The 24,108-nt window shown below is 49.0% G+C and overlaps 1 protein-coding gene and 1 pseudogene across 3 annotated transcripts in view; one reads left to right on the forward strand and one right to left on the reverse strand.

Moving 5' to 3' along the window:
* Positions 1-24,108, forward strand: part of ZDHHC3 (zinc finger, DHHC-type containing 3) — a 60,406-nt gene that overhangs the window by 27,274 nt on the left and 9,024 nt on the right. The window contains exons 3-8 of one of the 3 annotated variants that reach the window (XM_011981104.1): positions 2,808-2,932; positions 14,505-14,601; positions 15,296-15,377; positions 15,503-15,586; positions 19,001-19,131; positions 21,573-23,268. In XM_011981104.1, coding sequence (XP_011836494.1) covers positions 2,808-2,932; positions 14,505-14,601; positions 15,296-15,377; positions 15,503-15,586; positions 19,001-19,131; positions 21,573-21,731 — 678 coding nt within the window. In that variant the 3' untranslated portion in view covers positions 21,732-23,268. Of the gene's footprint in view, positions 1-2,807; positions 2,933-14,504; positions 14,602-15,295; positions 15,378-15,502; positions 15,587-19,000; positions 19,132-21,572; positions 23,269-24,108 lie in introns of those variants that run through there. The other 2 variants (XM_011981105.1, XM_011981103.1) reach the window with 2 other exon arrangements.
* Positions 9,959-10,852, reverse strand: LOC105540448 (annotated as a pseudogene).

Raw genomic sequence — 24,108 nt, forward strand, 5'->3', positions numbered from 1 at the left:
TGACTTCCCTGATTGTGGTATCTCATGGGTGCCCACTGAGGAGTGGAGCTTTCTGTGAAGTAGACCTGACACAGGGGCCATGGCAGGAAGAGTGAGGGCCCCAGTCCAATGCCATAGCTGTGACTTGACCTTGTGTCAGATGTGGTTCTTGTTTGGGAGCTCGGCCAAGCAGGCAGAGTTCCCAGGATGGCACATCCTTGGCTCCCTGCCGCCTCTAATTCTTTCACCCCTTTGCTGGAAGCTGCTGGATCTTTTACCTTTCACTTTGTGTTCATACTGTGTACCAGGCCAGGGCATCTGGTGCTGATCAAGGTAGACCCAAGCATGGAGTTGCTGATCTAGCACAGTAGCTCTCAGCCCTGGCTATAGAGTAGAAGACTCTGCTGGGGAGTGTAAAAAATGCAGATGTCTGGGCCATACCCCCTGGTCATTTATTTTTATAGTAGTGCTACATTAGAGTCTAGGCATCTGTATTTTTTTTAAAGCTGCAGCATTGGTGCCAACACCAGACCCAGAAAACAGTACCATATACTGAGCACTTTATCTGTGGCAATATCATCTGAGCCCTTTCTGCAAGTTGTCTGTGTCTAGTTTCACCTTCTGAGTAGTGCTGGGAATTAGATAAGATGAGTCCTGCCTCAATGATTAGGAAACTAAGGCATAGACAGGCCCACCTGTCAGTGGGCATACCACTTACAAATGTAGAGCTCAGATTTAAAGCAAAGCCAGAGGACTTCCAAGCCAGCTCTAACCCCTTGTGCTATGCTACTGGCTGATCTTCTCTCTTACTTCTTGGACCGATATTCCCAGCCACCTTCCTGGGTGTCCCTCAGGCACTTCAGACTCAGCATACCTAACTGAACTGGTCAGCTCTTCTCAGAACTTCCTTCTGCCCTCTTAATGGCTTTAGCACGCCACCACTTACCAGCTGCTAAAAATGGAAACCTTACTGGGGCTCATCTCCTCCCTTTTCTTTACCCTCTCCACCACCCAATAACAAGTTGGTTCCCTACCATCATCTGTAGATTCAGATCTCAGAATTTCTTCTCTACTTCTCCCCCTCCATCCTCGTAATTCAGTTTTTCCTTACTGGACCATCAACAGTAACCTCCTATGTGGTGTCTGGAATTTTCATCTCTCCCTCTTCTTATCTGATCCACATAACACAGGCAACTGAGGTCTCTTCCTGAAGCACCATTGTTACCTGATGGCTCTAGGCTACCTATAAAGAAAAACCCCACCCCATCCTGGCATTCAGCGCACCACATGAGCTGGCCCTGGCCCATCGGTCCGGCCTCCCTGCTGACGCTGCGTACGCATGGCTCGGCACACTGATATTCTCCCTATCTCCCAGATATGCCATGCTCACCCTCGCCTCTTTGCCTTTACTCATGCCCTTCTCTGCTGGAATCCCTTTTCTCCCACAGGTCTACCTAACAAGCCTCTGTATGTTCCTCGAGACAACGCTTGAACATCAGTACTTAAAACTCCTCTGATTCCCCTGGTTAATTAGCTGCTGGCTCCTCTGTGCTCCCTCAACACAAATATCTTCCACAGCACGTAACCGCTTTTACTAGAATCATTTGTCAGCCTCCAAAACACTATAAGCCTCGGAAGCAGAGACCTCATTTGATTCCTATGTCCATAACAGTGAGCGTGAGTGCGCAGGGCTCAGTACCAAGCAGGCTCTTGGTGAAGGTTGGTTATTAGGACCCTACTTAGGCCTGTGCACTGCCTGCTTTCCTTCTGTTTGGATGGGTGCACAGCCAGAGCAGAATCTTACGGCATTTTGGCTCTGCCATTGGCTCTAAAGAGCACTAAGTATTCACAAGCATACTCCACAGATGGAAGACCAAATCAGAGAGCAGCTCTGGCCAGACAGCAAGTCAAATACCTGAGGGCAGCGGCTCCCAGTTGCTTGTGAATTCACTAAGAACCAAATATAGATTACCAGTTATTCATAACAATACCACTGGTAAAAATAAAGTAAAACTTAATCCCAGCAAACAACCCATTAAAATGTGAAGCTGCAAATTTTGATCTTGGGAAACTGTTAGACATGATGCTCACCAATGAAACTTAGAAAGGGAGAAGCTGTTATCAGGAAATTTAATATAGACCAAAAAATAGTTAGTGAGCCAAATCCTCACTGTTATATAGGAGAGAATGGATTCAATGAAAATAATTTCAGTATAATGAAAATATAAAGTAATCAGGAACAATGTCACTGTTTAGTGTAGAAAATTAATCAAAGAATTGGCCGGGTGCGGTGGCTTGTGCCTGTAATCCCAGCACTTTGGGAGGCCGAGGCAGGCAGATCACAGGGTCAGGAGATTGAGACCATCCTGACCAATGTGGTGAAACCCCATCTCTACTAAAAATACAAAAAATTATCTGGGCGTGGTGGCTGGCGCCTGTAATCCCAGGTACTCGAGAGGCTGAGGCAGGAGAATCGCTTGAACCTGGGAGGCGGAGGTTGCAGTGAGCCGAGATCACACCACTGCACTCCAACCTGGGTGACAGAGCAAGACTCTGTCTCAAAAAAAAAAAAAGAAAAAGAAAAAGGAAGAAAAGTAATCAAAGAATCAATGTGGCCTAATGGCATTTCCTCAGAAAAATTTTTGGTCAATAAATATTCCTTAATGTTGGCATAATTCTGAACACAGAGTCCACATGTTGTTGGTATCAAAGTGTCCTGTCCGTGTGTGTGTGTGTGGTTGCTGCTTTCAAATAATTATCCCCACTGTAGAATGTTAGAGCTGATAGAACCCCCAGCCCAACCCTGATACCTTTCATCTTTCCTACAGGGGGCAGTGCCCAAAGGAAATGCCACTAAAGAATTCATCGAGAGTTTACAGTTGAAGCCCGGGCAGGTGGTGTACAAGTGTCCCAAATGCTGCAGCATCAAGCCCGACCGAGCCCACCACTGCAGGTACACTCACTGGGGCTCACCTCCTCTCTTCTCCCACTGTCCTGCCTCCCTCCATCCCCGCCAATGCGTGCCTCCTGGAGTAGCACACACTTCCCCAACAGAAGCCAAGTCAGCATCAGGATTCCAAATGTCCCCTGCTCTGGGCAGAGAGTGATCATTGTGAATCTCCTTCCTGGTCCCTGTGAGCCCTCTAGATTGCAAAGAGCATTTGGTTTGGGCTCAGGACACCTGTCCCAGGACTTGACATAGGACCTGGGCAGGGCCTTTGTTTTTATATACGTAAAATATACGTAAAATGGAGGGGATTCCTGCTTTTCCTACCTCACAGCTTTATTACAAGGGTACCATGAGAAAAAGCTTTAGAAAATCATTCTGTGAATGTCTGGGACTTAAAATGAAGGGATTGTCCTTAAATGAAGGCTTTCTTTTAAAATTTCTGAAGGTTATGATAGTTGCAGAATTCAACCAAAAAAGAAAGCCATTTCCCCATCTTACATGTAGTCAGTTTTCTCTTTTTGTTTTCAGGTTTCTTTATTAAGTTTTTCTGATGAGAAGACATGTAGCCAGAAGTTGTACTTTATTGGCTGGGCACAGTGACTCACACCTGTAATCCCAGCACTTTGGGAGGCCAAGGCAAGAGGATCACTGGAGCCTAGGAGTTCAAGACCAGCATGGGCAACAAAGCGAGACTCTGTCTCTACAAAAAAATTAAAAAATTAGGCCAGGCGCAGTGACTCACACCTGTATTCCCAGCACTTTAGGAGGCTGAGGTGGGCGGATCACCTGAGGTCAGGAGTTCGAGACCAGCCTGACCAACATGGAGAAACCCCATCTCTACTAAAAATACAAAATTAGCTGGGAGTGGTGGCGCATGCCTATAATCCCAGCTACTCAGGAGGCTGAGGCAGGAGAATCGCTTGAACCTGGGAGGCGGAGGTTGCGGTGAACTGAGATCGTGCCACTGCACTCCAGCCTGGGCAACAAGAGTGAAACTCCATTTCAAAAAAAAATTTTTTTTTTTTTTAATTAGCTGGGTGTGGTGGCACACGCCTGCCGTCCCAGCTGCTCAGGAGGCTGAGGGCAGAAGATCCCTTCAGTCCAGGAGCGCAAGGCTGCAGTGAGCCAAGGTTGCACCACTGCACTCCAGCCTATGCGACAAAGTAAGACCCTGTCTCAAAAAATTTTTATTTGTTTATTTATTTTGAGACTAGGTCTCACTCTATCATGCAGGCTCATAGCTCACTGCAGCCTCAGACTCCTGGGCTCAAGCAGTCCTCCCGCCTCAGCCTCCAGAGCAGCTGGGACTACAGGCATGCACCACCACACCCAGCTAATTTTTTTTTTATTTCTTATAGAGACACAGTCTCACTTTGTTGCCTAGGCTGGTCTCAAACTCCTGGGCTCAAGTGATCCTCCCAACTCAGCCTCCCAAAGTGTTGGGATTACAGGTGTGAGCCACCTCAACTGGCATACAAGGAAACTTTAAATGCTAAATTACAGAAATACAAAAATATCACTTGGTCCCCTTTTCAGAGGGTATGTGTTTGGGTGGAGAGGCGTTATAGAGGAATGAATCTACTCCAGGTGTTGGACGTCATCCTTGCAGGCTGAGCCTGTGGAGACATCTGGGTGTGTGAGAGATTTGAAGGGCAATTTCTGCCTGGCCTTGCTGCCTGTCTTTCAGACGAGAGTGGCCAGTCTCCAGCACTCAGATTCCAAAGTCAGCTCCCCAGTACCTGTGTGCTGTGCCTGCGGCACCTCGGCCTGCCCTGCCGCAGCGTCAGTCATCTATTTTCACCTTCCTAGTCACCCCTGGAAATAGGCATTGCTGCAGGGATGGCCTCCCCAGATAAAGAAATTAAGGTTCAAAGGGGTTAAGTGAGTGCTCCAAGGTCACACAGCAGTGAGCACTAGAGACAGGTTTGGGTCCCGGCAGTTCTGGCTGCAAGTCCAGACAGGGCTCTTTCCATAGGAACTCCAGTCTGGGGATGACACATGTAACTTTATGTAGTTGTACATATGTTTTTCTGTCTGAGAGAGAGAGATCCGCAAACCTCCTCAACTGGTTGCCGCCTGCTTGAGGGCAAGGGCTGAGGAGCCTGTGCAGGGGCCTGTGGTGATTGCTAGCTCCTCCGGGGTTTCTGTCTGTGGGTCAGCTTGCTTCTGAGATCTAATTCAAGGCTTGCCTCCTGTGCCTGAGATAGAGGCTTCAGTTTGGTCTTTTCTTGCCACTCTTGGGCTCAGGAGCCAGCTGTTTTCTAACCATCACTCAGATTTTTTTTTAAAAAAAGAAAAGCTCAGCTTGCTTATGTGGTTTCTCAGGATAGCCCAGTGTGGTGGAGCAGACTCCTTGGCCTTGAAGTTGGAGTGGTTGGTGTTGGAAGTTCAGCTGTGTCGCTTGCTACACTGTGGACCTTTAGCCAGGTGCTACATCTTTCTGAGCCTTAGCTTTCTCCTCTGTAAAAAGGGTTGTTTCTTTGTAGTTTGTTGTGGGGATTAAGTATGAGTAACTGTGTGAGTCACCTACCTCAACAAGTGTAAGCTATTGCTAATAGAAGAATGTGTATGGAGTTAGGGATGTGCTGGGTTTATAAAGGCTGGACCGGAACGGGGAGGTGTTAACTTTGTATTATAGAAAAGAACTTTTGGGTGACCACAGTGATTCTTTTCTCTCCTCTCCCTGAGCCCTCAGCTGCCACCACCGCCTGGCATTTTCCTCACCGCCTCCTCCTTGCCTCTCCCCAGGATGATCCAAGGGAGGTATTCTTGTGTGCTAGTAAACAAATCAGCTTGGGCAAAGCAAGAGCTGCTGATTCAGATGAACTAAAGTGAGGATGCCTGTAGAGTTGCCTGTTCCTGCCTCAGAAATGCGTGCTGACAACTGCTCCTTTGTGATGGTGTGTGGTGGCCCAGGCCATCTGGGACCCACAATTTTGGATAAGCAGAATCCCCAGCACCCCAGACAGACTGGGTTTGTTTACAGTCCTTGAGCCCAGAGGCTGCCTGCCTGGTTAGAGAAAGTTGATGTCGACCTTGCCCACTCAAGCGAAGGTGCAGCATGTGTGCACACATGTTTGCCCCCAGCATTTTAGAATTTAAGACCGTCTCCATTCCCTTGTCTCTGGTGGATACCACAGATACACCCAGACCTTGTGCCTGTAGGTATTCCCTTCCAGCCCTATGGTATGTGGGTGGATCTTTCCCTCCTAGGAGAAGCACTCTGAAACCCCATGCTCTTTCATCCTGGTGTCAAATCTCCTGTTCAGCGGGACTATGGAAGCTTGTGGAAACTCTGTGGGAGGAGCCATGTATGCTAATGTGGATGGCCATGGCATTTGGCTTATGCTTTCAAGCTTGTCCAACCTGTGGTCTGTGTGCCACTTGCAGCCCAGGCTGGCTTTGAATGTGGTCTAACACAAATTTGTAGACTTTCTTAAACATTAGGAGACGTATGCACAGACTTTTTTTTAGCTCATCAGCTATTGTTAGTGTTAGTGTATCTTATGTGTGGCCCAGGGAAGACAAAAGATTAGACACCCTGCTAGGTTCTTCTGCATGAGGAGGGAGAGACCTCTGACTTTGTCAGCCCCCCGCCTCCACACCCCAGACACCCACCCTGAGGCTGAGACAGTCCTGGGATGCTTGGAGCCCCTGACAGATTTTTGTTGTTTTATCTTTCTCATGGTTATGATTACTGAGAAAATTTATATAGCACTAGTATTATTTTTAAAGCATTTTGCATACATTTTTGGTGCTCACAATGACCCTGAGAGATCAGAGTGATTCTGCTGAGGCTGATTGGAGAACCTAAGTTTCTTTGACCAGAGCTCAAAGTGAGGACCTGCTTTCAGATCCCCTGTTCTTTCCACTCCACTGCACTGCCTTTCCCAAAATCGTTTCTGAGCTGGAGCCAGGATGTGGTGTAGGTGTCTTTTATGCTTATAATTTTAGTCATAGCCAATGGGGGGTAAAATGAAAACCTGTGTGTGACGCCATGGCTCACTTAGTACCTTCTTGCTGTTTTCTTTTTATTTTCCCTACATGAGCATCCCAGTCTGATGTAATTGAACTCATTTCCCAGGCCTGCTCTTTCCTGTCTGTGGTGTCAGAGACTTCATTCAGCTGACCCTTGCTAAAGGGGGCCCTGGGCTTGGCTCTGAGCTTATAGAGGTGGATTAGACCTGACCCTGGGTCTAGGAGCCTCCCACCCAAGCAGGGCAGGCACACTTCTCCACCATGATACAGTTTGGTAAGTGCTGGTATAGGGAGAGACAGAATCCCCATGGGATGTGGCTATGTTTCCGTGTTGAACCATCACCCAGGATGAGCAAGAGAGCCTCAGCCAGCTCCTTTGGGGATGAGTGCCAAGTAAGAGCCCTCATACCTCCCTGGAGAGGAAACACATAAGCCCCAGAGAAACTGACTGCCTATGAGCCAGTGAGCTTGGTGGATTCTAGCAAGGTTTGGGGCCTGAAAAAATGGTAGGAAACGCCGGGCGCGGTGGCTCAAGCCTGTAATCCCAGCACTTTGGGAGGCCGAGACGGGCGGATCACGAGGTCAGGAGATCGAGACCATCCTGGCTAACACGGTGAAACCCCGTCTCTACTAAAAAATACAAAAAACTAGCCGGGCGAGGTGGCGGGCGCCTGTAGTCCCAGCTACTCGGGAGGCTGAGGCAGGAGAATGGCGTAAACCCGGGAGGCGGAGCTTGCAGTGAGCTGAGATCCGGCCACTGCACCCCAGCCTGGGCGACAGAGCGAGACTCCGTCTCAAAAAAAAAAAAAAAAAAATGGTAGGAAACCTGGAGGAAGGGGAGAAGGGAAACATCTGCCTTCTTCTACAGTGATGACATAGAAACATAGGAGGAGCCTGGGAAACCTGGAAGGCCAGGGCGCAAATACCTCCAGTTAGGGTATTTGGTCTATTCTGTGATTGTTATTGCACACTTGGTCCCTGTGCCATGGGAGCTCACCAGTTTACAGTGTCTCATCCACAAGACTCTGGAATTCGTGCCAGAAAGGAATGCCAGGAGAGGACTGTGAACAAGAAGGACCCTTAGAGGATAGGGTAGATTTTGCCAAGTGGAAAGAATGAAGAAAGGGCCTCAGGCGTTGAGGCCATCCACAGCCAAAACGGGGAAGATGGCTGAGCGAGTGTGTGGAAGAGGCTCTCAGTCTGTGAACTATGATCCTTCCTTGGCCTTGTGTTTGGGCTGCCCTGCTATGCCTAGGGAGGGAACACTGCTGAGCCCCCTGCCCATGTGCATGCAGTGGGGGCCGGGAAAAGGGCTGGCTCTGAGGTGATTGATTCCCTGTGGGGAGTCAGGAGTTGTAGGGGGAGGCCCACATTTTTTCTTCTTCCTCATGACGGATGGTGCCTGAGGTGAAGCAGGGCAGGGTGTGGTATGCCCTTCACTGCCCTTCAGCATCTGTCTCTGGTCCCTGTCCGTGGCTGCTCCAGGCTCCAGCCCCAGCACCCTTCAGGCCTCTGTGAGCAGCTCAGCCTCTGAGCAGTGCCTCCAGCCACCATGGGATGGGCCTCACCCCACCCAGTCTGCACACCACCTGGCCCAAGAAGGGTAGTGTGGGTTTGGCATTTCATATCTTTGAAAACAGGAAACTCAGGGACCGGCCTTTTAAACCAACACTTGTGGCCCTCGGCAGGCTGTACTCACTCTCCCTGTTCCCTGAGGTGTGTATCTTTCTAATTTGGAAGCCCAGTGAGACTCAGCCCATTGAGAAACCCAGCTTCCTGGTATTCACGCCTTGTCTCCAGAGAGGCTGGGAGGAGAGGGAAGAATAGCTTTGCTGTAGGAGCTTGTTTAAACTCTTCGGCAGCTTTCAGAGGATGTACAGCCACTTGGCACCTCTCTGCCGCTGAGCCAACACTGTCTCAAGAGCACCCACTCGAAAACCTTTTAAAAATAAGTGCAGATGAAAGAGAAACTGCTCAGGAGCCAGGAGCAGAGAGGTGGTTACCCTCAGGAGTTTGTTCCCCAGATGGGGAGGGGATTAAGAAACCCAGAGGTACTGGTCTCTGGAAGAACATGCCAGAAACAGGCTCTATGGAGGGAGCATGGCACCTGGTGCCTGAGGCCTACGATGCAGGGAGTACTCACTCGGCACTGTTTACTTATCTGCACTTTTAAAATTGTGTACTGGGAACAGGCGTTACCAATTTAAAAATATATATTATATATATACACTTACATATATATTCATGTGTATTTTTTAAATTGGTAACAGAGAGAGAGAGAGAAACAGAGTGGCTAATGGACTTGCTGGTACTTAGCTTGCTCTTTGTTACCCCCATGTCCCTTTTGTGTCTCCTTTTCTTATCTTGCCCTCCTGGTCCCCAGGGAAATTCTGGAACCAGGCCAGCATCTCCGAGATGTGCCCATTCTCAACATGCCTGTGTTAGTGAGGCCCTTTGTAGTTGTGGAAAAGAGCAAGGGTGGAGACCAGTATGAATCCACACATCGTCTGAGCCAGGCACAATATCTGTCTCATGTATTCCTTATAATAAACTTATTTTGTACAGAAGGGAAACTGGAGGCTCCAAGTTAGCCAGTTTGACCAGGGTAGCTCAGCGGACTCAGGTCTGCATTGCCACCAAAGTTCACGCAAGGCTTTGAACGCACACATCTCCTCCTTGGGCTGCGAGTGAGCACCATGGTGGAGGACTCCTCTGGAGTGGTCTTTACTTCCAGGTTCTGGAATCCAGGGGACAGCACATCTCCAGCCCAGCAGAGCTTCTCCTGTACTTTCCCTGTCCTGCCAGCTGGTCAGCAAGAGCTTAGCCAGCACTGCGGTGTGAGTGTGATCCAGCAATGCCCAATGCCCAGCCCTTCCTCCAGCGTCCACCTGCCATTGCCCACTCTGCACTTTTTCAAGAACCCAAAGTAAAGTTAGTTACGGAAGCTAGTGAAGAGGAAAGCTGGTGTGAACTAAGGAACTTTTTAAATTTTTATTTATTTTTATTTCTAGTTGTCAAATATCCTTTATTGAAATGTCTTCCTTTGTGCTTCTAAGTAGCTGGGCACTCCACCACACCACTGTTGATGTCATCTGTGATGTCATGAGGGTGGTGGCCATCAGCTTGGCAGCCCACAGACTGGGCAGTCCCCAGAATCCCTTTAATGGTTCCAGAGATGTGTGGCTAAAGGTCGGTGCCGCATCTGTAGAGCAATGTTGACAATCTCATCAAAGGTGGTATTTCCGGCCGGGCACGGTGGCTCACGCCTATGAGCCCGCCCAGCACTTTGGGAGGCCGAGGCGGGTGGATCACTTGAGGTGAGGAATTAAAGACTAGTCTGGCCAACATGGTGAAATCCTGTCTCTACTGAAAATACGAAAATTAGCCTAGCTTGGTGGCACATGCCTGTAGTCCCATCTACTTGGGAGGCTGAGGCGGGAGAATCGCTTGAACCTGGGAGTTGGAGTTTGCAGTGAGCCGAGATCACACCATTGCACTCCAGCCTGGGCAACAGAGCGAGACTCTGTCTCCAAAAAAGAAAAGTAGTATTTCCGCTGTGTTTAACGTTTTTCTGTTTCTCTCTGTCTCGCGGCGGTTCCTTGAGGGCTTTGATGATCAGGGCAGAGGCAGAAGGTACCATGTCAATCCGGGCCTTTCTGTTCTGAATGATCAGTTTCACTGTAAGCCTCTGACCCTTCCAGTCACTAGTTGCTTTGGCAATGTCATCACCAACCTTTTTTGGGGACAGACTTGGTCGGGGGGGGGGCGCGATCTTGGGGGCCCACACAGGATGGCACTGACTTCACTCCTGGTGTACCTCAGCTATACAACTTTGATCTCATTGAGGTCGAACTTCAGCGGCATGGTAGAGGCAGCTGGTGTTGGATGAACCCAGATTTGGGACAACCGAAGAAGGTTGCACCTTAGCCGCCTCCGAGCTGAAAGCCAAGAGCTTTAAAAAAGAAAAAAAAAATTATTAGACACAGAGTCTCACTGTGTTGCCTAGGCTGGTCTCAAACTCCTGGGCTCAAGCAATCCTCCCACCTTGGCCTCCCTAAGTGCTGGGATTATAGGCATGAGCCACCATGCCCAGCAGAACTAAGAAACTTTTTTTTTTTTTTTTTGGAGACAGGGTCTTGCTCTGTCACCCAGGCTGGGGTGCAGTGGCACAATCACAGCTTACTGCAACCTTCTCTCCCCACCCTGGGCTCAAACGATTCTCCCACCTCAGCCACCCGAGTAGCTGGGACCACAGGTGCACGCTACCACACTCGGCTAATTTTTTGTATTTTTGTTAGAGACTGGGTCTCGTCATGTTGCCCAGGCTGTCTTGAACTCCTGAGCTCAAGTAATCTGCCTGCCTCGGCCTCCCAGAGTGCTAGGATTACAGGCGTGAGCCACCACACCTGGCCTTGAACTAAGGACCTTTTAGAAAGGAAATATAATTGTATTATTTCAAAGCTTTGTTTATAGCATTTCAACCTGTTTTGAATAAATAGTGTCCCCAAGATAATAAAAAGGAGACTAGAATTCATTAAAATAATGAATTGAAAAAAAATTGTCAATGAGCACATCTTTTGGCTGGTGACCTAAAGAAAGAAACAGGCAAAATTAATCGAGAGAGTTTATTTGGGCCAACGTTGAGGACTGCAGCCTGAAAACATACTTCCAAGTTGCCTTTGTTCAAGCAGGTTTTTGGGAGGTTTTTTAGCTTTTATTTTAGGTTCGGGGGTACATGTGAATGTTTGTTACGTAGATAAACTCATGTGATGGGGGTTTGTTGTACATATTATTTCATCACCCAGGTATTAAGCCCAGTACCCAATAGTTATCTTTTCTGGCCCTCTCTCTCCTACCCTCCACCTTCAGGTAGACCCTAGTGTCTATTGTTCCCTTCTTTGTGGCCACATAGTATTCCATGGTGTATATGTACCCCATCTCTAGCCACTCTGTCATCAGTTAGGTTGATGGGCATTTAGGTTGATTCCGTGTCTTTGCTATTGTGAATAGTGCTGCAGTGAACGTTTGCATGCATGTGTCTTTATGGTAGAAGGATTTCTATTCCACTGGGTATGTATCTAGTAATGGGATTGCTGAGTTGAACGGTAGTTCTGCTTTTAGCTCTTTGAGGAATTGCCACACTGATTTCCACAGTGGTTGAACGAGTTTACACTCCCACGAACAGTGTGTCAGTGTTCCCTTGGATCCGCACCCTCGCCAGCATCTGTTGTTTTTTGACTTTTTAATAGTAGCCATTCTGACTGGTGTGAGATGGTATCTCATTGTGATTTTGATTTGCACTTCTCTGATGATCAGTGATACTGAGCTTTTTCTTCATATGCTTGTTGGCCACATGTATGTCTTCTTTTGAAAAGTGTCTGTTCATGTCCTTTGCCTACGTTTTAGTGGGATTGGTTTTCTCTTGTAAATTTGTTTAATTTCCTTATAGTTGCTAGATAATTAGACCTTTGTCAGATACATAGTTTGCAAATATTTCCTCCCATTCTGTAGGTTGTCTGTTTACTCTGTTGATAGTTTCTGTTGCTGTGCAGAAGCTTCTTAGCTTAATTAGATCCCATTTGTTAATTTTTGCTTTTGTTGTGATTGCTTTTGGTGTCTTTGTCATGAAATCTTAGCCCATTCCTATGTCCAGGATGGTATTGCCTATACTGTCTTCCAGGGTTTTTATAGTTTTGGATTTTACATTTAGGTCTTTAGTCCATTTTGGGTTGATTTTTGTGTATGGTGTAAGGAAGGGGTCCAGCTTCAACCTTCTGCATATGGCTAGCCAGTTATCCCCAGTACCATTTATTGAATAGGGCGTCTTTTCCCCATTTACAAGCAGGTTTTTAAAGGGAAAAAGGGCTGATACAAAGCTGTTTGACAGGAACTGTCATTGGCTTACAGAAATAACATTGATTAGTGATTGGCTATACATTGTTGAACTATAGAGTGTGTGTCATTCCATGGCTACTTGGCATCAGTCTAGAGCCCACATAGCTAGTAGCTTCAAGAGGTCATTATTTACTGGGCACAATGGCTCATGCCTGTCATCCCAGCACTTTGGGAGGCCAAGGCAGGTGGATTGCTTGAGCTCAGGAGTTTGAGACCCACCTGGGCAACCCCATCTCTATCAAGAATACAAAAAAATTAGCTGGGTGTGGTGGCGTGCGCTGTGGTCCCAGCTATTTGGGAGGCTGAGGTGGAAGGATTGCTGGAACTTGGGAAGTTGCAGTGAGTCGTGATCGCACCACTGCACTCTAGTCCGGGTAATAGAGGGAGATCCTATCTAACAAAAAAAAAAAGGAAATTATTTATCTCAAAGGTGGGGTGTGAGATGTGACTGCTGTCACAGGCTGTCATATTTCAGTGCTTCTCTAGGCCTAGTAATTAAACAGGCACACATTCCTCAGATAAAAAGTTTTTTTTTCTTTCTCATGGCAAATGCGTCTTTCTAAACTTGAGCTTTGGGAAGCAGTTGCTTTCAAGCCCCCAGTAGTCCTGGACACTTGTTTCATATTATTACTTTGTATTGTCCAAAGGGGGAGTGGGTTTATGCTTGCTATCAAATAAGCTTGAAATAGCCTCAGCCCAGGAATTATCCCAATAATGTTAGAAATGTGCAAATTAACGAAATGATCTGGTCGACAGCTAAGCTCAAATGACTTTTTTTGGAGGGTGGGGAGAGACAGAATTTTGCTCTTGTTATCCAGAATTTTGCTAGGGTGCGGTGCAATGGCATGATCTTAGCTCACTGCAACCTCTGCCTTCCAGGTTCAAGTGATTCTCCTGCCTCAACCTCCCGAGTAGCTGGGATTACAGGCATGCACCACTACGCCCGGCTAATTTTTGTATTTTTAGTAGAAATAGGGTTTCACCATGTTGGTCAGGCTGGTCTTAAACTTCTGACCTCAGATGATCTGCCCGCCTCAGCTTCCCAAAGTGCTGGGATTACAGGCAGGAGCCACCGTGCCTGTACTCAAATGACTTTTCTGCTTTTTTTTTTTTTTTTTGACTCAATGGATGTCATCTTAGAGCCAAAAAGTTATTGGAGCTGGGCTTCCGGCTGTCCTTGATCTTGCTCTGAAATAGCCCTCTCTTCTGTCCTTTGTCCTTCCTTGGTGGAAGTACCTGGCCCTCCCTGGTAGCACCTCATAGTGCTTCTAGAACTTCCACCCAGCCCTTGGTGGTTTGGTCTTTTGGGGAAATAAGTAGCAGCCATTCTCCAAATCTTAGCCCACTTGGTCAAGTTTTTGAAACTACTTCATTCTTTTTCCCTCAGGAAACCAAATCGTAAGCCCCATTACCTCAGGAGAGCAGCCTCTTTCTTGGCCATGTCAGTTCCGTCCTATTTATGTGCTAAGCAAGCTAAGAGGCTTTGGAGAATGACTCTGTGCCCCTGTCTGGAATGACTGCCACCCCTGGGGTCCTGACCCTGCCTCCCAAGCCCCCTGTGACACACACCCGGGAAAACCCCTGGCAGTACCCAAGGAAGCCATTTCAGAGGAGTGGAGCAGGTGCCATGGGTTCTGTGTTCCCTGGGGCCCTCCCAACACCATGGGGACACCCTAAAGGTCTGACCTGTGGGCTGTTTCAGTGTTTGTAAGCGGTGCATTCGGAAGATGGATCACCACTGTCCGTGGGTCAACAACTGTGTCGGCGAGAACAACCAGAAGTACTTCGTCCTGTTTACAGTAAGTCAGCTTCCAAATTCTGCCCCGCCCCCCAAGAAGCAATGGAGCACTTTGTTCCTTTGAAAATTCTCAGCATTCACGATGTTCTTTGCTGCTGTTCAGAATACTGCCTGGCCCTGTAGATCTCCACCTTCCTGCCAAAGATCTCTCTGGCTCAACAAGTGCCTGTTCCTAAGCCCTTCCCTTGAGCATTTAGAAAATTGATTCAAGTTGATTAGCTATGAGCAAGGGCTGTATTCTGGGCTCCCATGCCAAGTGTTGGACCTAAATAGCTCAAGAAGGCAGTTTGGGTGATGACCTCAAATCCTGAGCTGCAGGTAGGTGGAGTCTACTTAGTGCAAGGACTAGAAGGGCCCTCAGCAGTCAGTACCCTGACTTTTCGAGGGAGGAGATACAGCAGACTTGAACCCCCGTCCCAGGCAGCTCAGACTGCCTGGAGCCCAGGTCATGCCTGGGAGACGGGCTTGTTTCTGTTCTGGTTCCACATACTCCCGGAGATGGCTGCTCACTTGACCCAGGGCGGGGGGTAGGGGGATCTGTAGGGAATCACTAGCTGGCCCTCTGGTCCCTCCTGGTCAGGCCTTGGCCTAGCTAAGTGTTTCTGAGTGGCAAGTTCTGAGTGCCCCTGTCCCGGGAGCCCATGAGGTCAGAGGATTCTTACAACAATGGTATCTGCACTGGTTTCCTGTTTCAGATGTACATAGCTCTCATTTCCTTGCACGCCCTCATCATGGTGGGATTCCACTTCCTGCATTGCTTTGAAGAAGATTGGACAAGTGAGTATGTGCCGAGGCTTTCCTCCCTGCTCCAGGGTGGGTGTGTGACCTGAGTGGGGCAGGGAGGCTCTTTATTTCCTTCATGGTACCAGGGGCCAACCTCATTTTATTAAATCTCCTGAAAGCCTATGGACTGAACAGGGAAGAAATGGCAGAGGCTGGAATCTCTCTTCATGAAAAAATGCAGCCCCTTAACGTCAGTTCGACAGGTAAAGTCGTGAGTTGGACAGACAGACCCTCTGGACTGGGCATGCCCAGGGAAAATGCAGGCCCCAAGCAAGCACAGAGGCCGGTTCCAGTGCGTGGGAGCTGTGCTGGGAGAGAAGTTTTGTTTTCTGTCTTTCCATGAGGCACTTAAATCAAAGGTCATTTTATTCCAGTCTTGCAGAGATTCATTTTTTACTTTCTGGCTAGGACATGGAGTTTCTTTATTAATTTGGTTTTTGTGATGGTTGTTTTTTAACTGCTTACACTGATAATGGTGAATTTACATTAAGATTGTAGATAATTCTTCCTGCTTTAGAGGCATCCCACTGAAATGTGCAAATACTGAGGAAGAAACTCCAGCCAGAAGATTGCACAGATCCTGAAGGAAAACAATAGATGCTGGAGGAAAAGAAATGAGAGGCCACCTGCTAGGCTGGCTCTTTCGCACTCACAATCTGTGAGACAAACATCTTGAGCAAGGAACATTGTATTTCCTCTGCTTTTCCCTCTATGGACCTCCTTTTTTTGTTTCACTGTCTTTAGAACTTTTGCTCTTCCTATTCATGCTGACTTCTTCCCACAATTCTGGCATAAGTCAGATGGCAGAGGTCAAGCTAGCAGACAATAGAGAGAGGAGAGGAGGGTAGGGGTGAGTGGGTATGTGCAGAACTTACCATTCTGCCTATCTAGGTGAGTCGCCAGCAAGTTCCTGATCACTTGGTGAGCATTCTGAAGTACATGCCTTCTGCTAGGCCTGGGGAACCAGATCTACTCTAGATGTGGCCTTGGTGACTTGACAGGGGAGTCCAATTAGGATATTTTATCATCCCAAACACCTCCCACCTCTCATCAAGTTAACAGACATGGGCAGGTGATGGGGTAGCACAGACTGTCAGTGAGGCAAAATGTCCCTGTCATGGAATGGTGCTGGAAGGGACCATTTCATTAATGCCTACTGGGAGCCAGGAATGGTCCAAAGGGCTTTTTGAGTGGTGTATTGTTTTGCGTTTATAACCAGCCTGCAAGGTAGGAGAAATGCTTCCCACTTTGCAGATGACAAAAGCTGTGGCTCACAGAGAATGAACAAGTTCCCAAGATCACTCAGCTAAGAAGAGGGCCTGTAGTTCAAGCCTAGGTCTGGAGCAAGGTTTTTAGCCCTGTCGGTTGACTCCAATGGTCAGAGTCCTCCCAGCCATGCTCTTGATTAACTGTGGTCAAGATTCCTGATGGTGTGGGCTTCTATGGCGCCAGCTTCTGTGGCGGCTGGGCTGGGAAGGCACAGGTCAGTCCCCAAAGTTGAGGCCTGAGAGTTGACTGTATATGACCGTTACTGCCCTCACTACTCAGCCCTGGTGAAGCTGTTGGGCCATAGGAGCTGGTGTGAGTCGGGGGCCGAGGGCTGTCCCCCGGGATTAGGGCACTTTGAGTTGATATTTAAAGAAGGGTAGGGAGGTGGTTCCACACTCCCTGATCTGATTCCTACCTCCCCAAACTCCATTGGTAATTCCTGAGGCCCAGCCCACAGAGGAATGATGCTTGCTGCTTTGCAAGGAGGGAGAACAGGCCATGGCCCTGGGCTCTGCCACCAGCTCCAGGGCAGCAGAGGCAGATAAGAAGGAGGTGCTTTGTCCAGCAGGCACCCCCATGTGCTCCTGCCAGGCCAAGGCCAAACTGTGCAGATGTTCTTTCATGAATTCTTAAGCATCCCCCTGTACAGAAAGGAAAACAAAATCTCAGAAAGCCCAAACCTCTTGCCCAGATCCTTTTGTTGTCAGGCACTGTCCCAAGGCTGGTTGTACGGCAGTGAGCAAAACAAAGTCCCTCTCCTCCTGGAGTTTGAAGTGTAGTGGGAGAGGCAGCTATCAAACAAGTACAGAAGGAAACAGGTAATTCCACAATGCAAAGGACAGGAAGACACAGGGGCTGGAACAGAATATTAGTATGGGCCTTGTAGTTAGAGTTCATGATCAGGCATTGGTGCCAGGATTTGTACCTCATGGTGTCTGCCAGATGTCAGAGCCTCTCATTCTCCCCAACACCCTTCCCAGCCCAAGGCCATCATACTTGTAGCCACCCACGGCCAGCCCATCAGGCTGGTGGCCACCCCAACCAAGCCCTGCCCCACAAGGAGCCAAGAAGAGAAATCATTCGGAGGCATCGATAAGTTCCCAGGGAAACCTGAGGAGATACGCAGTGTAGATGAGATGCTTCTTACCTGTCACCCACATGGTGTTTGGTATGTTTCCAAGCTCATTCCCACATTTGACCTCCCTTGCCCCTCCTGACATTCCCGTGGGGGAGCCAGCAGGACAGCTTGGATGGAGTGCTTACTCCCTTAATTCCCAGAATCAGTGAAGCCCGACTCTGCCCTCCAGGATCTGATCTTTCCTGCCAGGGAAACAGACACAAGTATGGAAGCAACGAGAAACGAACCACAGCCCAGGCTCAGCCAGCATGGGCAACTGCACTGAGGCGCAGAAGTCCTTAGGTGAAGAGTGCCAACCAAGGGGCCTAGCCTGTCTGCCAGCACCATCTCCCAGGCCACCTTGCTTCAGGGCCCTCCCCTCCCTGCTCACCCCCACTATCTCCATAGCACCTTCGCGTTTTTCTTCCATGCGCTGGGTTTCTGACTTAGACTTTGTTCAGCCAAAAGACTGCTGCTTAAAAGCAAACCATACCTCTAGTCAAATCTCACTGCTTCACAGTGGAGTGGGTGGAGGACTGAAGATGGCAGGACTGGCCTCAGGTCCCCGGGGCTGGAGGCCAGGACAGTGAAAGCACCTACTCTGGGCCCATGCCTCTTTGGTCAACTCCCTGGCCTTTGACACTGATGGCCTCGGTGCTACAGATGTCCCTGGGAGCAGGGGCAGTGCATTACCTCACACTATAGTCAAGGCTGAGCCCCGGCAGTTCAACTGCCCCTGCCAAGCTTAAAATCCCAAAGCCACCAAGTGATCCTCCACAGCTGCCCATGAGCTGATGGGGTATAGAGGGGCAGCATGTCATACAGGAATGCCCAGAAAACCTATGGCCATAGCAGGACTGGACAGGCACCTCCACCTGGGTACCTACATTGTGCTCTCTGAGGAGAGGGGGGTCCCCTGTGGTGTCGTCAGGCCTTCCTGCCTCACTTCAGAGGCCTTCCTGGGCCCTTCCAGGTGTCAGGCACTGTGCTTGGCACTGGAGGCAGTGAACAAGGAATGATTTGTATTAGGGAAGGGAAGCCCCGACTGGGGCCTGGCCTGTTGAGTCGGCCAGGATGATTCTTACCGTAGCCTGGAGGCCAGGGACCTGTGGCACCCAGGAGGAATGAAGGCCTGCAGGCGGGAGGGAGAGTGGGAGCCCAGTGGGGCGGTGAACCTGGGCAGCGGGCAGTGGGTGGCAGCACCAAGCCCCGTGTACGTCTTCTCTTTCAGAGTGCAGCTCCTTCTCTCCACCCACCACGGTGATTCTCCTCATCCTGCTGTGCTTTGAGGGCCTGCTCTTCCTCATTTTCACATCAGTGATGTTTGGGACCCAGGTGCACTCCATCTGCACAGATGAGACGGTAAGCAGGCACTCTGCCCGCCATTTCCGCACCTGGGGATGGGGAGGACCCAGGGTCAGTGTTGCTGGGAGAGCTGCTCACAGTCAGACCGGAGCCCAGTGGTCAGGCCGCTGGTGTGCAGGGCACAGTTCCTTTGTTTGCAGTTACATTTGGGTCGTCTTCATCCACACACAAGTCCTCCAGCCTTGGGGCAGCCACAGCAGATCACACCAGGAGTGCGGCCCAGCAGCCATGGCTGAAAGGCTGCCTTTACCACATTTCCTTCCATCCCCCCATGACAGGTCTTCCTTTATGCTGTACTGCATTAGACACTTCACTAGGCACTGAGGGCACCCTTCCCATCTGGGGGCCACAGGCTTGAAATAGAGTGGTTGACAGGGTGCCCTAACCCAGCTGGGACAGGCAGGTCAGCTTGCCAGCCATGCCTGGGTCCTGAGGGCAGAGTCAGGAGACAGGTCTGCTTGAGCCCCCAGGGCAGCAGGCTTTTACCTGGCCTCTGGGTCATCTCTGTCCGGCCCAGCCCTGGTCCCCGTCCACTGCCTTCTCCTCACCCCCACCATCACCTCCCATCTGCCCACAGCACCTTTGCTGGAAGCTTTGAGGCTGCTGGCTGTGCCAGACTGGGACCTATTCCCTTGGTGCCCCTGTTGCTATCTCCTGACCTTCCTGAAGTGTCTGAAAACCTCAAGGTGGTCAATCCCTGGCTGTGATATGGGCATTTCTCTGGGGATTTACATAGGAAGAAGGGGCGGCACTTAGCTCTGGGTGTGAGGAGCAAGCAGAGCCATGAGGTTGAGAGCCATCCCTGTATGACTCCTGATGTCCTGAGGCCCTCTCAGGGTCAGCTCTCACCAGTGGTCTAGGGCTCTGGGTGAAGATTTGGGCCTATGGGTAGTCAGCGTTGGGAGTGGGCTCATAGGACGACAACATCCTCCCACTGCTGCTGGGCACCTTCCCCTGTGGGCTTAGAGGAGCATGTGCAGAGCAAAGAAGGGACAGTGCTGCCCACTGCCAGAGCACCATTGTGCGTGTCTTTCGGCAACTTTTAGAAGGTTGCGGGGCTTTTGGCAACATTTTTTCTTTTATAAAAAATGATGTCATTGCAAAAGAGTTTCTGTAAAACTAGTAGCCAATAGTTTAGATCCAGCCCTGTATCCAAGCAGTAACCATGACCAACTTTTCTGCATAAGATCTACAGGGAATCCGATGGGGATTCTTTCAGGACCCGCCTGCCATTGGGATACTGCCAGGTCACGGTCCGGGGGAACCAGAAGGCAAGCTCTCACGGCCCCAGTCCTAGCCGTTCTTCCCTGAGAAGACTATTCCTAAAGAGAATTATGTTGGAAGGAAAGGAGAAAGCTGGAGGGCCCTGCCCCACCTGGGAAAGGGTGTCTTCCCTTTGCCCTGTGTCCTTCCCAGGTCCCTAGGTTGTGAAGACAGACTCAAATTCGGCTGTCCTCCCAGCACCCCTTCACTAGAGACCACAGCAGACAGACCCCTGGCCAGGCTTCTGCCAGGCTGCTTCTCTCCTGTCTGTCTGGGCAGGGGCCCTGTTCTTAAGCCCTGCTCTTTGACCAGCTCCATCTGAAGAAGGGAGACGGGGAGGAAGCAGCTCTTCCCCCAGCCCCAGTTTTTTCCTGAGACTTAGCAGGGGAAGTGGCACCGGCTCCATGACAGTTACTGCATAGGTCTCCACCATGCTTCTCCCCAAAGGAGCCACTAGGAGGACCTTTGCCATGCCAGGCTGACTGGCCTGGCCATGCCACCCTCTAACCTGTACTAATCGCTCCTCCTTCCTCCTCTTTGGTGACTTCTCCCCTCATTCGTGGTCTGTCACTCCTATTCAACCTTCTCAGTTTGTGTCTCACCAGCCCCACTAAGCAGGGTGCTGCTTAATCCCCCAGGCTGGTGAGACGCACAGCGCCAGAGCAGTCATTTGATTTGTTACTTTTTTTTTGTCTGCAAAGTGGTCATGGTAGCTTCAAACTTCCTAGAAACCTCTCCCAAATTAATGGCCATCATTGGTTATGATGATTGCGAGCTCCACAACAGCTCTGAGGCCTCTAGTGACAAAGCCTTCATAGCACTCCATCCACAGCCCAGCACAGTTTCTGAAGAGCGCCTCTGTAGAGCTCAGCAAGGGGCCAGAGCTGGAGAGACGCGACACACCCTGGCCTGGCATACTTAGACACAGCGGCGTCTGCGCTGCTAATGATGCTGCTTTTTCCCTCCCTTCTTGGAGGGACTTGTGAATGAGTGCCCACCAAGAAAAGGAGAAATTTTTTTAGTAACACGTTTTATGAGAAAGATGTATTATGTAGATAGCTTTGTTGCTTTAAAAAGGAAATATTTACTCCATTCACCTCTCACTGTGGACATCCCTCCCCAAAAACCACAGCAATGCAGTGCTTGACTGAAAGTATGATTGTTCTTGTTTTCAGGGAATAGAACAATTGAAAAAGGAAGAGAGAAGATGGGCTAAAAAAACAAAATGGATGAACATGAAAGCCGTTTTTGGCCACCCCTTCTCTCTAGGCTGGGCCAGCCCTTTTGCCACGCCAGACCAAGGGAAGGCAGACCCGTACCAGTATGTGGTCTGAAGGACCCCGACCAGCATGGCCACTCAGACACAAGCCCACACCACAGCACTACCGTCCCATCTGTTCTCATGAATGTTTAAATCGAAAAAGCAAAACAACTACTCTTAAAACTTTTTTTATGTCTCAAGTAAAATGGCTGAGCGTTGCAGAGAAAAAAAAAAGTCCCCACATTTATTTTTTAAAAACCATCCTTTCGATTTCTTTTGGTGACCGAAGCTGCTCTCTTTTCCTTTTAAAATCACTTCTCTGGCCTCTGGTTTCTCTCTGCTGTCTGTCTGGCATGACTAATATAGAGGGTACTGTCTCGGGCTGTGCCCATTCTACTAACTGAGTGGATGTGACGCTGTGCATGGATGGAATAGTTCGGACACCTGGCAGGGGATGCATGGGCAAGCCAGGAGGGCCCTGACCTCCCACTGCCCAGGAGGCAGTGACGGGCTCCCCAATGGGACTTAAAACCTCACCGAAGACGGATGCTTACCCCTTGAGGCCTGAGAAGGGCAGAATCAGGGCTGGAGCCTTCGGAAGGGACCTTGGCACAGCGACCTCATCCCCCAGCTGGACACAGTTTGCCTCCTAACTCGCAAAGCAATGACCTGCCTTGTACTTTATGGGCTTGGGGTGTGTAGAATGATTTTGCGGCGGAGTGGGGAGAGAGATGAAAGAGGTCTTATTTATATTCTAGATCAGCAGTTATATTCCCTGTGATTATTTGGAAGAGTGTGAAGGAAAGACATTTTTCCAGTTCAAAATGCCTTATACAATCAAGAGGGAAAAAAATTACACAATTTCAGGCGAGCCACCTTTTCCTTTGTTACATCTGCTTCCTCTCTCACCACCCCCTCTCCCTCTCTTCCCCAGCAAGATGTCAGTTAAGCAGTGTGGATTCTGACTGCAATAGGCACCAGTGCCCGACACGTACAGCCCTGCCATCATCCCCTTCTCATTTTATAAACTTCAAAGTGGATTCACTTTCTGATATTTAACCCCCATAAATGTGCACGTACCTGTGTCTTATCTGTATTTTAACCTGGGAGACTGTTGTCCTGGCATGGAGATGACCATGAAGCTGGGGTTACCTCACAGTCCCCACCTTTTCAAAGTTGACATATGGCCATACCATTGGCTGGAATCCACAGACACACCTAAGCCTGTGGCACTGGGACAGAATAGATTTTCCATTTGAGAGGCACTTCCTGTGTCAGTCTTGTTTGAAGGAGGTGGTGGTGGTGGTGGGGAGAGGTGAAGGAGGTAGGGAGTGCCCTCCAAGTACAAAAATGACAAATATGATTATTTACCATCTGGGAATTCTCACACATTGATTCCTTTTTTAAGCAATTGCCAGAAACCCCCTTTTTTAGCTTTTGCTTGTGGTGGGGGTAGAAGATAAGGTTTATTCAATCCTGTCCTGGGTAGGGCGAAAGTGAATCTAGCCATGTGATTTTTCAGAAAAGTAAGTGGAACATGCTGCCTCTTTTCAATTCTGTCAGTGCTTCCACATGGAAACAAAATGCAATAAAATTTTTCCAAAACCTGTTCTGATTTAGCTATCTCTCTTGAGGTGTTACCGTTAGCGGGAGGCCGACTGTCCACAATCTACTTGAGTTTTCTCCGGTTGGGTGTTTCATTGCTCCGTCTCTTGAATGAGGATACTTTATTTTTTGGGTTTTAACATACATTTATGGTCCCTCTCTTGAACCAGCTTGCCCCACCAGGCCTCTTTCCTTGGCTTTCTGCAGCCTGAATCAATTCCTGTGTGTTGATGGGCTTTCCTAAGAGCTTTTCTGGGTCAGTCAACTTTGACTCGCCTCTACGGTGCTGTTCATGCGATACGGGCAAGGCCGAGATGCTAAGATTTTTAAAAAAGAATGCTGTTTTAGATCAAGTTGATAGCATTTCTTCTCCATATGCTTTAAAAAATTGTTTTCTTAATATACAGTTCACTTAGGTATATGAAAGAAGTGTGATTGTATTAAATGACTAGAGCGGGGCTGCAGCTCTGGGCCTCCCCTAGGGGAGAGAGATTGGTAATACTCCATCTTCTAGGGCATTTTTTAAAGTAAGACAGGTTAGTTCTTTTCCCCCTGGCATTTCTAAGGAATGCAGCAGACAGTACTGAAGATGCATGGACTTTTTTTTAGTCCTAAAAATAGAAACTCATCCTTTGAAGTTGTGCATACTATGTTTATCTTTCCAATAGAGTGGGGTTCCTTCAGATATCCTATAGGATTCTGCGTCTGGGTTTGTATAGGCCTTGGCTAGAAACAGTCAATGTTTCTGAGCTCTCAGACCAGTTGCACTCAGAAGATAGGAATACCCCAAGGTTCCTGGCATTTTTATTTCATTTTTATTCAGACTGATAAAAGTTTGCCGAGAG

The sequence above is a fragment of the Mandrillus leucophaeus genome, unplaced genomic scaffold (assembly GCF_000951045.1).
Source record: "Mandrillus leucophaeus isolate KB7577 unplaced genomic scaffold, Mleu.le_1.0 Scaffold22, whole genome shotgun sequence".
Lineage (NCBI taxonomy): Eukaryota > Metazoa > Chordata > Mammalia > Primates > Cercopithecidae > Mandrillus > Mandrillus leucophaeus.